At 38.4% G+C, this 12,878-nt stretch overlaps 1 protein-coding gene across 4 annotated transcripts in view; it reads right to left on the bottom strand.

Annotated features, from left to right (window-relative positions):
• Positions 1-12,878, bottom strand: part of SLC23A2 (solute carrier family 23 member 2) — an 87,696-nt gene that overhangs the window by 31,055 nt on the left and 43,763 nt on the right. For 3 of the 4 annotated variants that reach the window (XM_019514342.1, XM_019514341.1, XM_019514340.1), the window contains 2 exons: positions 7,472-7,570; positions 677-793 (listed from right to left, as the gene is read on the bottom strand). In XM_019514342.1, the coding sequence (XP_019369887.1) occupies positions 677-793; positions 7,472-7,570 (216 nt within the window). Of the gene's footprint in view, positions 1-676; positions 794-969; positions 1,015-7,471; positions 7,571-12,878 lie in introns of those variants that run through there. The other variant, XM_019514343.1, reaches the window with a different exon arrangement.

Here is a 12,878-nt window from a genome sequence, read left to right as displayed (position 1 = left end):
GTCCCTTCCAACCCTACAAACTATGAAACTATGAAATAAAACAACAAGCATTACATAGCAGCCCAAGTAGTTATTTCTTAAATGAATCTTCTGAAATTCCTCAAATGCAATAGCCGACCTGGAATATCAGTATAGTGAGGAGGGAAATGGAGAGTAGGAAACAACAGGATGAATACCCTGCCACAAGAGGCTTATTTGCATTTAAAAGTAAGAATTAAAATTGGGCAGTATTGAAGGAGAAACTGAATAGACGCAGGTATTTAGAGAAACTCCCAGTGGTTTTCAAAGTCTCCCGCATTAACACTTTGTGTGTTCTGCTTTACTCCCAGTCCACTGCCACATTACACTCAAGGAAATGGAGTAAGAATGGGCTTCAAGCTTTCCAGCTACCTTTAATAATTCAGAGGGACGCAAAACCTTGAAGGCAAATTATAAGCAAGTGCTCATCATCTTTATTATATTCACTCTGTGAAATTAAATTAATATTAAATCTATTAAATTAATCTAGGTGGTGTCATCTGAATCCGGCGCCCTTTCCTGCCCAGAGCAGGGGATTGGACTCAATGACCTACTGAGGTCCCTTCTGACCCAAACATCTATGAATAAATACATAGCCATTTTTTAAAAAGATTGTAAACAAAACCAAAGGAAAAATTCTCCACATCTTGAAATATACCTGTAACCCTAAGAATATGCAGAGGTACCAAGGGGGAACATCCTCAATTGTGTATATCATGTCAGTTCTCTGTGCGTCTAAACTTCCACTGCTGTCCAACGTCTCCGCCAGAGAGCTCTGTCAAATTGAAAGATGGGGGAGGGAAAAAAATTAAAAGACAGCTGCAGTTAATATTACAGAAGAATAAACTGAACTGGAAATATTAGGCTACTTAAAAGGTGCTCAGAAAAAGACACCTGTATTATTTCCCAAACAACATTAATGCTCATTACAGCTTAAAAAACAAATCATACCTTTGAGACGACCAATTGATATCCTCAGCTCTACAGCTACTGCATCTGTGTATAAAAGATGCTCTCTCTCAATCTCTCTCATAACCTATCCCCTGCCTATTCATACTGACATAGTATAATGTTCACTTGTGATATAACTGGTCTGGCAGCAAATTACACCAAAGCAAATGGAGATTATCACGATAGACTTGTTTGTGTATATACATATAAAAAAGGAGAGTGTGAAAAATGAGTATGTAGAAAAACAGTCAACAACGGATGTTTCAACATAAAATGGCTTTACTTACATAATAGTTCTTAACTGAGGACAAGGGAGTTCCTTGTTATAATAATTACTTCGTACGCCTGCTTTGAGTTGTCTCAATCCATTTTTATCTACCAGATTTTTGCTTTTTACCCCACAGGATCTTAGTGAAGTAGGGTGGAAGTGACCTCACCAGCTCCTTGCTCAAGGCAGAGCCATCCCATCCTATCCCATCCAAGCATTTGTTTAACCTACTCTCAAAAACCGACAAGGATGGAGATTCCACAATTTCTCCAGGTAGCTCGTTCCAATGCTCAGACACCTTCATAGTCACAAAGCTCATTCTAGTCTCCAGCTTTCATTTCCCTGGCTACAGCTTGAGGCCATTGCGCCTAGTCTTGTTCCCTACAGCCACAGGGAAAAGCCCATCTTCCTCCTCTCTATAATCACTCTTTAGGTATTTGAAGATTGCTATCAAATCCCCCCTCAGTCTTCTCTTCTGCAGGCTAAACAACCCTAGTTTTTTCAGCCTCTTCTCATAAAAGTCATAACTCCTACGTGCTTAATGAAAAACATACTGATATAGTTATATCAGAGCAAGTTGGTGGTTGATTTACCACAGCCCAACCAAATTACTCTGGATTTACATAATAATTGAGATCCAAATCTGGCCTACATACTCGAGTATGTCCTAGTTTGGAGGAGGTGGGTGAATGACTGAACACTGAACTACATGTCCTGACATACCTTCCAGCCTGCCCACATATTCTGCTAAGCTTCCAAAAGCAACACAGTTGTTTTCAAAATACTTCTTAGTAAATAGTGTAAAAAAGATTTGTTTCCACACAGAAGACTTAAAGCTGAGAACAAAACACCTTGGTGCTTTTTAGTGCCAACAGCAGGAGGAAGAAATTTGATTTTTATCATTTTAAGCCCTGGATGATAACTTATGCAACTACTACCTTGCCCCAATTCCCATTTGGACTGAACAAACTCATGTGAGGAAGCCTACAACCAAGTTGGGAACTCTGCCAGACTCGTGACTTCAGGTTAAGTGTTCTCCCCTTTTTACTTTTACTGCAATGCACCTAGGTATGACTCTCAAATAACCACCATTTCATTTATCCTCTAACAGCTTATACAAATCAACTGATCCATGACATTGGCTTTCCACACCAGAATGATTTAGTAGAACACACAACTACTTGGGCCACATTTTCACTTCTCATGGAAGTTGCACATCAGCCTGTGGAAGAATGGAGACTTCAGGGGTACGGATAGAGGAGTAAAACGATACGACTAGCCTAGAGGCCAACTCAAAGCAGTTGTTCAAGTGAGCACTTCTGTTCGATTAAAGCAAAAGGCACAGCTTAGGGTCACCGGGGAAGAATGGTTCTTTTTTACTTCCAGTTAACAGACCAGCAGCACCGTTAAGGTGATGTTTTCACCTATGAAAAAACGGTGCGTTTTTACAGCAGGATAGCTGCTGTGCAACAGACACTCCATTATGAAAACACAATGGAGACAAGCACTTTAGATTTACTGAGTGGCAAACCAAAAGAGGTCAAGCAAGGGTAGGTGACATAGCATGTACTATACATGAAAAGCTCCGAGTGGTTTATCCCAACTTACCATTTCAGAGATCTATGTGCCATGGGTTTGCTCACACAGGCTTTTGTGTCTAAGTCTAACCAAGCCTGAGCAAAGTGATCAGAAAACTTGCAGCATTTTATCTGATCCAATATCTTTTGTGACAAGTACAAGTCTTAGCCATTCTATATCACTAGTAAACCAAAAATATTTTCCATCCTCTAAATTCATACTTGGCATACTTGCTGAGATTATTTTATTTTTGAAGGAGTCTTCAACTATCGTTATAATCCTGTCTGTTTTGTCTGCAAATGACAGCTGAGTCACCGGGCTTGAGAAATCCACTCAGTCATGAGCACATGATGCATGAAGCTGTCGTAGGGCATGTATCATCAACTTTTGCATAACCTAAGCTTTCATTCTTAAAGAAAGTGAATGGGCTAGACCCATAATGAGTGTAAAGCCCTATCTAATAAGGGAAAACAATACAATTGTTATCTTAAATCTGCAGGGAGCCAACATCTTTGCTGCTCCTTGGCTCTTTGCTAAGCAATGGCCTGGTGAAAATCACCTGACTCCTTAATTCTGCTGGTGGTATTTAAGATTCTGTGGGTGGCACTTAAAAACTTGACAGAAGAGGGGAGGAAACACACAGTGAAAACTATCTAGATGCAAGTACCTTGAGCTATTAAAATAAAATAATTCAAGTAGAAGGGACCCCAAAGGAAAAGATAAAACACACGAAATGTAGTAAGATGCATTAAAAGTAGTTTAAATAATACAACAAGTATATTAGTCATATGCTAAGCAATTCACAACCATTCATATTGGAGGGGCACCCAGTTCATTTTTACTCTTGCTAATAGGCCAGTACTGAAGCCAACGTGTGTCAATTAATTTAAAAGTCCTATATACAGACTATTAACTGGCTAGTGTGTATATAGTTACTCTGCTCAGATTATGCAAGTTGTAGTCATCATTGCTAAACAATTTTTAGTGTGCCTGTGGCCTTTGTTCTTAATTAGTGATGCTGAGGAATGGAAAAAAAGACAAAAACCCACCAGGATTTATACAGATGCTATTGATAAAGTGATGAACACAATATAGGCTTACAGTACAGGATACTGTACACGGCAACAGTAGCGTCTAACAGTAAATGGATAATTGATAAAGTCCCTTCCTTTCAGTTTGTGCGTTTCAAGTCATACTAAATGGTCTAAATTTGAGTAGGCTTTAGTGAATAAAGTTTTTATAGGCCAAGTAACAGAAAACCTGCTTGTGCATAGTACAAAAACCAGAGAAATATCCAGAACAGCACAGGGCTAGCTGAACAATGAATGTCAAGTGTAATATTATCGTTGCTACACATGATTATCTTGGCTTCAAACTGAGTAAGAAGGGGCAACACATGAGAACCATGGAGGAGAGATAAAAATATAATTAAGACAGATAAATACATACTTTGAAATCTGAAGACCTCTAATTTAGTTGTGCAATTCAATTCTCAGTTTTCGATAAATCTGTTTATCAGGTTTTAACTGCTACCACTGGTAGACTTCACCTTGGCCATGGTCTACAGCATCCAATATCAACATCAGGTAAAACCTGCAACTTGCCAGTTGTCAAAATACCCCTTTACTGAACCATATTTAAGCCGGGAGTTTAACAAGTTACTCTATTAACGAACTTAAGTCATAGGAGGAATGACAAAAATCACAGTGCCTCTCTTCTCAATTAACTCAGCCTCCACAGCAGAAAGCCACCAGATTTTCTATATCCAAACCCCTAGGTCTTTGTGGGGGGCTGGTGTTTTAGACGTTTTTGTCAGCAATGATAACATTCTTCTGAAATAGATTGCAATTCAAAATGATACTGGTAAGCTATTAGCCTTTCAAAGCTATTACTAATGACACCTCAGAACTTCAAAGAGCAAACCAAGTAGTGTTACAGAAGCAGATCTACACAGCTCTGTCTAACTACTTTAGATATGTCACTAATAGTTAACAAAGCACCCTTCCAAAAATGTTAATTATGGCCTTCCTAATAAAAAAGCACATTTCAAATCCAACACTGATCATGAAATAAGACTACAAGTCCTGTTTGGAATTTAGATTAAAAACAGGCAGTGGTAAACCTGAGGAAAAGGCCAAGACTGTAAAGGAAGTCACTTGGATGTGGATGTCTAACTCCCATTTATGACTTTGAAAGTCTCCCCCATCACCAGCAAAACAACGTCAAAGGACAGGCAGTGACAACCTCACCAGTGTTTGTAGTCCTTTTATAAAAAGAAAATAGAAAACACTGCTAATATTTGCCATCACCTTATTAATCATTTTGCTAGAATATCACGTTTACTGAATTGCTGCTCATCATCCTGTGCTATCCAACTCATGGCTTCTTGGAAGGGGCAGGCAGGGAAATAACACCATTAACCATGGGAAGATCTCACCCATATTAGAAATTCACGTTGTGCAGCTGAATAAACACTGGGGACCTCTCTCAAGGAGCGTGATAAATTCTTAATGTTTCCTCTGCACAAACTACCCTATGCAAACTGTGTAGAACATTTAAGTCCTTATAAATGAGCTTCTCTCTCAAAGCATGTCTACCAGAACAAAAAGCCTGATCAATCTTTTAACTCAGTTCCTTACAGAACCAATTCACCCAAACACAACCATACTGTCCACTACGCACATGACCCATGTAGCTATAATCTAACACCTTTAACATAATCAGCTCAAGTAATCTTCAAGGTATGGAACTGAATCTCTATGGGTACTGCAGAAGTTCGTTAGGCTCATCTACAAGCTCAGAACTGAGCTGCTATTCTCATGGGCCACTTGACAAGCAGCACCCAACTTTGTGGCATGCTTGACAGCATGGACCGTGCAAAGGTTGCTACTGCCCACCACTTCTCCCTCTCATGGAGGCATAGTGCAATCATTACATTGTATATGGATGGTATGGTGATGATGTGCATCCCTAATGCAAGGAGCAAGTTCAAGAAAGCCTGTTATGTGAATGTCCTCAACTTCCCTCAACCGATTAAGAGAGTGATTTGCCCAACGTATTTCTTTCCTTCCTGGAAGAGCAAAAGAAAATCATCATCTCTTGAAGCTCCTGGCTAGTTATTATAGTTGTTGCCATGCTCCACACGTGAGCCAAGTATTTAACTGGTTAAAGATGAGAAGGTTTTAATCTAAAGGTGCAAATTTAAAGAGATATCATTACATTGGAACAAGAAGCTGTGCTGATGCACTGTCTTGAACTTAATGCAGGCTTCCTGAACTATAATTTGAATTTGTGTGAAATATACATATGATGAACCAAAATCAACTGTTTATAGTCCAAAGTAATAGAATCAGCAAAGACTCGAACTGGTTTAACGTATTCAGTCTGAGCTATTCAAGTTAAATTAGAGCAAAAGTTTGTTTAGACAAAGCCTAACTCAGAGCTCATTTGATTGGAAGACCTTTTGTCTGTCTCTGTCAATGAATTACAGATAAGAAGCAGATAGTGGCATGAGACAATTTAGATAAATGCTGGAAAATCAAAACCAAGCCGATCAGTGTCCTTTTGATGGGAGTCTGTCTGAACAGTTAATAGTCTACTAGCAGAAGACTGAGAAAACATTAAATGGATCATATGAAGGACCTGAACCTTACACTCATAATGCTTTGAGAAAATAATAAAAATGTCCTCTACCCAGAGGAAGGATCAGACACTTGGCCATATGAGAAACATGAAGAGGATGACACGTCACTACAGCCTTAATATGGAGATATATGTTGGAAAGTATTTGTCTCCTATAATTCTCATTTCCACAACTTTCTAGAAAGAAAGAAAATGGCCCAAAACTGCCATGTCCCAAAGGTGTCTGAATACCTTTCATCAATAATCAGAAGCATCGTTACCTTACCACAGACTCATGTAAAGATTCAAAATTACCCACGTCCTCAATCTGAGAGCACACCTAAGAAATCCAACCTACTGGAATTAGCATAGCTTTGCATACAGAAACTAGGCAAAAAACTAGACTCGATGTACGACCAGTCCCTTTAAACAACTCTTTGGTAGACATTCAACCATACCACCTCGCTTGCCAAAATGCACTTTAGAAAAAGCAGAAGGGTTGCACATACTGTTCCAGTTTAGTCTGGTTGCATGCAACAAGGGACTGGTTCTGCTGCAGCTCTGTAGTTTACTGGCAGCAAGATCTTGTAACCTCAGGACCCACAGGAACTTGGGCTTTGCACAGAGGGGAAAAGCCTATGGTCTTCTGTTTCCTTTTCTTTGAGCCAATCCATTTTTATCAGTCCTAAATACTTTCAAAATAGAAGAGCTGTATGAGAGGATATAAATTTCTGGATGTACAGATAACATAAAAAGGCCAGACATTGTTGAAAGCTACTAAAAACAGCATATTAGGCATTAAGAAAGCTGTCTGTGCACCCTACTGTTTTTGCACCTCAGCTTTTGAATTCCCATAACCTAGGGTCAGACTCTACGTGAAGGTAAACTCCCAAGTTAATCCAAGTCAATGTACTTCAGCGCCGCCATCATGAGAACTAATGACAACACCATGAGACAGAGAAACAACAGATGGGAGTCTGTCTGAACAGCATAGCAGTACTAGCTGTATAATGTATTTAAAATTTACACATGTACCTTTTCAGCTATGCCATTTTCTGTGGTGTAAATTGCCATGAGCTCTGTGTCCTCTGTATCCTGATCACCACTGGATGTTGCTCCACCGTTTATCACAACCTTAAAAAGAAAAAAAAAACCCCACACAACTATTTTAGCTTGGTAAAGATGAAGATTTCTGCGCAGACCTGTTTGATGTCAAGCAATGCTGAAAATATGCCAAGTTAATCAACATTAAGAATTAAATCTACTTCAGAACAAAATATCAAGTAATGAGCATTGTAGAATTTAAATAAGCTCTGTATTATCCTGGATTATAAAATGTGATTGTGGCATTAAGATTGCTCTTCACTTATACCCAAACTGTAGTTAGGATTATACCATAGGATATGGAGACAAGGAGGAGCGGTGAATCAAAGAAACAATTTCCAAAACCAATGAGAACACAGATAAACACAGTCTGTCACACTCACATTTCAATCTTCATCAGCTGATCAGCAACAAAAAAAAAAAAAGAAAGAAAAAATCCAAGTACAAGTCTCCTGCTTTTAAATATCCTTGTCTCAGTGTAAAGGTATGTGGAGACTGCTGCAATATTCTGTTAAAACTCCCTACAGTGCCTCCACTTTTGTTACTGGAATTATTTATTTTTCTTATCCTGTGAACAGCGTGCAAGTGTATAAAAAAGGGCCCCTCTTCCACTATCAAGGATATCAAGTCCTAGTCAATTGAAGTTCATGTGCAAACTGAAGCCCAAACTGCAATCAATACAGAGCTCACTATTAATCTTCCACAGCAGAACAAAGATAACACGTGCAGAGTTATCAAGTTAGCACTGGGGACAGAAAATAGCAGAGACAATACTGAAAAGCAATAAGGATGGGAGCCAATTTGCTATTCTCTCTATGGAAGACATTAACTCTCCATAATATATTAAAAATTACATTTTTAAACTAACAATTCTACACCAGCTATTTCACATTAGGATGCAATAAAATAGATTCATAAAATCATGACCCCATTGGCAAAGTTATTGGCTTCAAGATTTCAAGTTAATGAGGCCAGGATTTCACCCAGAAATGCAACAACATGGCACCCATCCGCACAGAATCTCTATGCCATACGAGACAACAACTCAGCTGTAATGCTCAATTACACAAGAAAAAAAACTGAAGGGGGATATACAAAAAAGTCCTACAGAAAAAGTCTTGTTCAAAGGGAAGAGCACACTGAACAGCAACGTACAAGATGTACTGTACCAAGATCCCCCACTGCCTATCCCTGTGAATATAGTTGCACCAATGACCACCATTTTTTAAAAGAACATCCTCAGAGTATGTGACATACCACCAAATTATTTTGCTAAGAGAAGACTGATCTTAAATATCAGTCTCTCTCAAACCTATGTAATGCAGTAGCTAAACATAAGAAGGTTTTACTAAACTGGGTCTGTGATCATGAATTCAAAAACAGTTTTAGCTGAACTTCAGTGAATATAGAGAATTTTTGAAGTCTTTGAAAATTAAGTCTACCTTTATTATGGAATATTTTAATATACCACTGTGAAGTCAATGGTGTGAATTTTCCTGAGCCCCATCCATCTTGTTTTAGATAGCTTATTCAATAAAATGTCAAAGCACATGGGAAACATTTTCCAGTCTGACTTGTGTAGAGGATTACTTGCTTTTTCCTTAAAACCTTTAATAAACCAGAAACAGGATGCCAAGCATTTCAATCTGTTATTGAATTCCAGGCTTGTAGTTATGGAACAAATACTAATTATCTGAATAATATAAAACACTGGTCTTTTTATAGGCATGTAAGCAGCAGGAGACTACTTTAACTTAAGTGTATATTGTGATAATCAATTGAGTTTCTGAATAAACCAATCCTTACTTTATGCTTGAAATTACACGTATACAACATGAATTGCCGTGTTCAGCATTTCCAGTGTTGCTAACAGTCCTGCAAAAAAATAAATACATAAAAGTGCCCCAGCTTATGGGTTTGATACTACCTCTGCAAATTAGGATGACAAAACAGAAACACAGAAAGAAAACTATTAAAGCCCTATGAACAGTAAGATTAAGCCAAAGGGCCCTTTATCAATTTGTTTTTATACTTGTTACTTGGCTCCATAAAAGACCATTCTATTTCTGCTTTCTCCCCATGTTTTTCATTTAATATTTAACTCCACGGACTTTCCAAACTGATACTGTCAGGTTATGGGATTCTAGCAAATCAATCAGGGGTTTGATTAGAAGCAAAACAATCATTAAAAAAACACAGCACAGGAAGGGTTGAACTGCAGGCAAAAACTGATTAATTTTTCTTGTTTACTGATCCAGCTTCAGGACTTTAACCAGCACTGCATATGCTGAAATGATATGTTAACTCCTTTTCTCCTCACCGGAAATTTTCTCAGATAAAAATGCTTGCCATTTCAGAGGATCCTATTATAATCCAGCTTGCTTGTTCAGGTAGGCACTGCCTCAGACCATTATAATCTTCTGCTCATGGACTGGTAAAGCAAAAGTGAACCAACATCATTTTATAGCTACTTTGAAGCCTAATGTTTTAAGTACAACCTACTGTTTTAAGTTGAAAATCAACTAGGTAAGAAGTCACAGGAGATTTTAGCTTCTGTGTTAACAGTTTCCACAGGTGAGAAAACATTACTGAACACTGAGAACCCAAATTCTTACTCCAGCTAGAAACAGCAGACAGAATTCAATCTGTGATGACGAAAGAGGAGTTCACCTCTCAACTGTGTGTACAAGCTGGCAGACAACTGAACTGTAACCCACAAAGATTTGGAAAGTTAATTTCTTTTGAGGTTCTGGGTTAAAATGATCTGCGGTTTGTCAGAACAGTTATGCAAGATTAGAAAAAAAGTCACACACAAATCCTTTTCTTGGCCTGAACATGATCAAATTTTAAAGGAATGAGGTTTATTTTACAATAATTTAAAGACTTTAAAACCAAAATAAGGTATCCATTACAATATCCAGCAATCAACATTTATGTTTTAACAAATATGCTTTTAGATGCATGGAAGAACACCATGATCTGCCTTAGGCCCAAACAAACATGATGTGTGGCATTTGGGGCTGAACACGTTTGCCATATTAACAAAAACACGTATTCCAAGTTAAAACTAACGGATGTTTTGTCTGTGCAGGAACTTCAGGACTAGGCTGAAAAGAAGAATTAACAGATAATACTAAGCGCAAACCTGAACTGTAGCCTTGCATTAGCATATATATTGGTACCTTAGTAGGATTCTAGCATAACACACTAATCCAGGTTCAATACGGTCTACACTTCAAGACCATTCAAAGACATAATTTTTGTACGCAACCAGGGAGCCACAAAGGTGTTGTCAAGTACCAGGTACAACAACTTCAACAGTAGTGTCAGAACCCAGGGGTAAAACAAACCAAAACAGTGGAAATATGCAAAACATACCATGCTTCTTCAACCAAGTTGTTATTTTAATAAATCAGCTGTCCTGCTAATGAAGAGCAGTCATATTCCGGAGAGCACATAAATGAGAATTCCTGTTTCCAGTACAATGCGACAGCAAAGCTGACTACTGTGCTGGCACCTTCAAGGGGGAGTGCCTGCAAAGGTGGCTGCAAGATTTTAACATGTTTTAACAGTTAAAAACAAATAAATTATATTTTGGGGATAGATAAATCCATCTTAGATATAGCGATATATATCTTGGATACATTATCTACCATTTTTCGCTTGGGAAGATGGTGTCTACAATACAAGTCTTTAGAACATGAGTGAAGGAATTATGAGAAGGGAAAGATCAAAGTTGCAGGAAAGGATGAAGACAGAATTAAATTAATCCAATATTGCATAATTCTGTCAAAATAAAACCACCTCTGTGGCAGTGATAAAAAAAAGAGCCAACTAAAAATGCCAGAATGTCAGGCAGAGTTGGACGATGGCACTAGACAGTAATAAAGACAAAGTGTGTACAGCTCTGGACACCACGCACTCCTTCCTTCTCAGACTGATCAAAATCAGCCCTTGACCCTAAAACTAAGACTTACTGGCTACATTTCTGGCATTTGAGAACTATGATCTCTAAAAAGCAGAGATAATCTTTCTCCATTTTATGCAGAACTGAGCCATCTGTTGATATTCCAGCTCATCACTGCCCCTGGATTAGGTAGGCAATCAAGATGAAATTAAGAACAAAAAGGAGGGAACAAAAGCTTTTGCTTAATTATCTTAATCCTGAAAACAGACACAAAAGTAGAATACACTACATATTCCTGGGGTTTGGTATCAAGTTTTGGCATCCACTTTCTCTGAGCAGTTCTTAGGAACTGTAATGTACTCACATGTCCTATTAAGGACTTGTTCTTACTATGTCTGACACAGCTAGGGATACCTGCTCTTTCAAGCATTTTTGGTTATACAGTGGTGTTGGGGAACTGCATTACCATCTATTTAACGTCCTGTTGCTCAGTTAGCTACATAACAGCAAGCACATGGTGAACCTACAAATATTAAGAGGCTATTTTATGATTCTAAAGCAAGAAATAATCTCTCTCAGGATAACCGTTCACATTTGCGCGTGTAATTATTCCATCAAGCCTTGTGACAGGATTTCACACCAACCGTGCAAAGATAACAACACGTAACTCAAGACCAATTATGAAAGACTCATTCATTAATTCCAAGCATTTGTTTTAGAAAAAGAGAAGTATGACACCCTTCCGTTTTCTACAAGGCTGATATTTTATAACAGACCTTAAAAATAGTATTATGGTTTATTTTCGAAAAGCTCTTATCCTCGTGGCACTGACTATATTAACCATATAACTTTTGGCCTATTTTTAAATGAGGCTGTAATGACTGAAACAAAGTTAGTATCCTGACTTCTGAAAAACTGTACATCTCGAGCGGTACTCAAGCTTTGCAGTGTTGGAAGTAATCATTAGGTGTCATCATCTTGCTTTATATGGGTAGTTGTATGGGAATAAGAGACAGGTGAACCACGACAACAAGCCAATAACATATTTTCAGCGTTGCTTTATTCTAGGAAACATTTTACCAAGTGGAAAAATAACAAGGGGACAACAAAGGAATTCTCTAATATTTTTCCTTCCATATTTCATAGGTTCCAGTTCTACTCATTCTTGGACCAAGTCGTTCCTTCCATCTGAAAACTTTAAGTGATATTTTAAACCAGAGGTGGCAAACCTTTGGCTATGTGTGGTATGTGATAGACTGGGGAGGGGAGGTAGGACAGGAAGCAGAAGGCAGAGCAACTGATCAGGCAGGAGAAGGGGACTGGAATGGCATCTGGGAGGGACGACGTGCGATGGGAAAGGCAGGGCCGGGTGCGTGTGGCACGGGGGTGTTGATGCGTGGCTGGTTGTAGAAAAAGCAGTAAAGAAGGGGT

Source organism: Gavialis gangeticus, unplaced genomic scaffold (assembly GCF_001723915.1).
Source record: "Gavialis gangeticus isolate Ggan-Ray unplaced genomic scaffold, GavGan_comp1, whole genome shotgun sequence".
In the NCBI taxonomy this organism is placed as follows: domain Eukaryota; kingdom Metazoa; phylum Chordata; order Crocodylia; family Gavialidae; genus Gavialis; species Gavialis gangeticus.
This window is presented reverse-complemented; position numbering and strand designations above follow the sequence as displayed.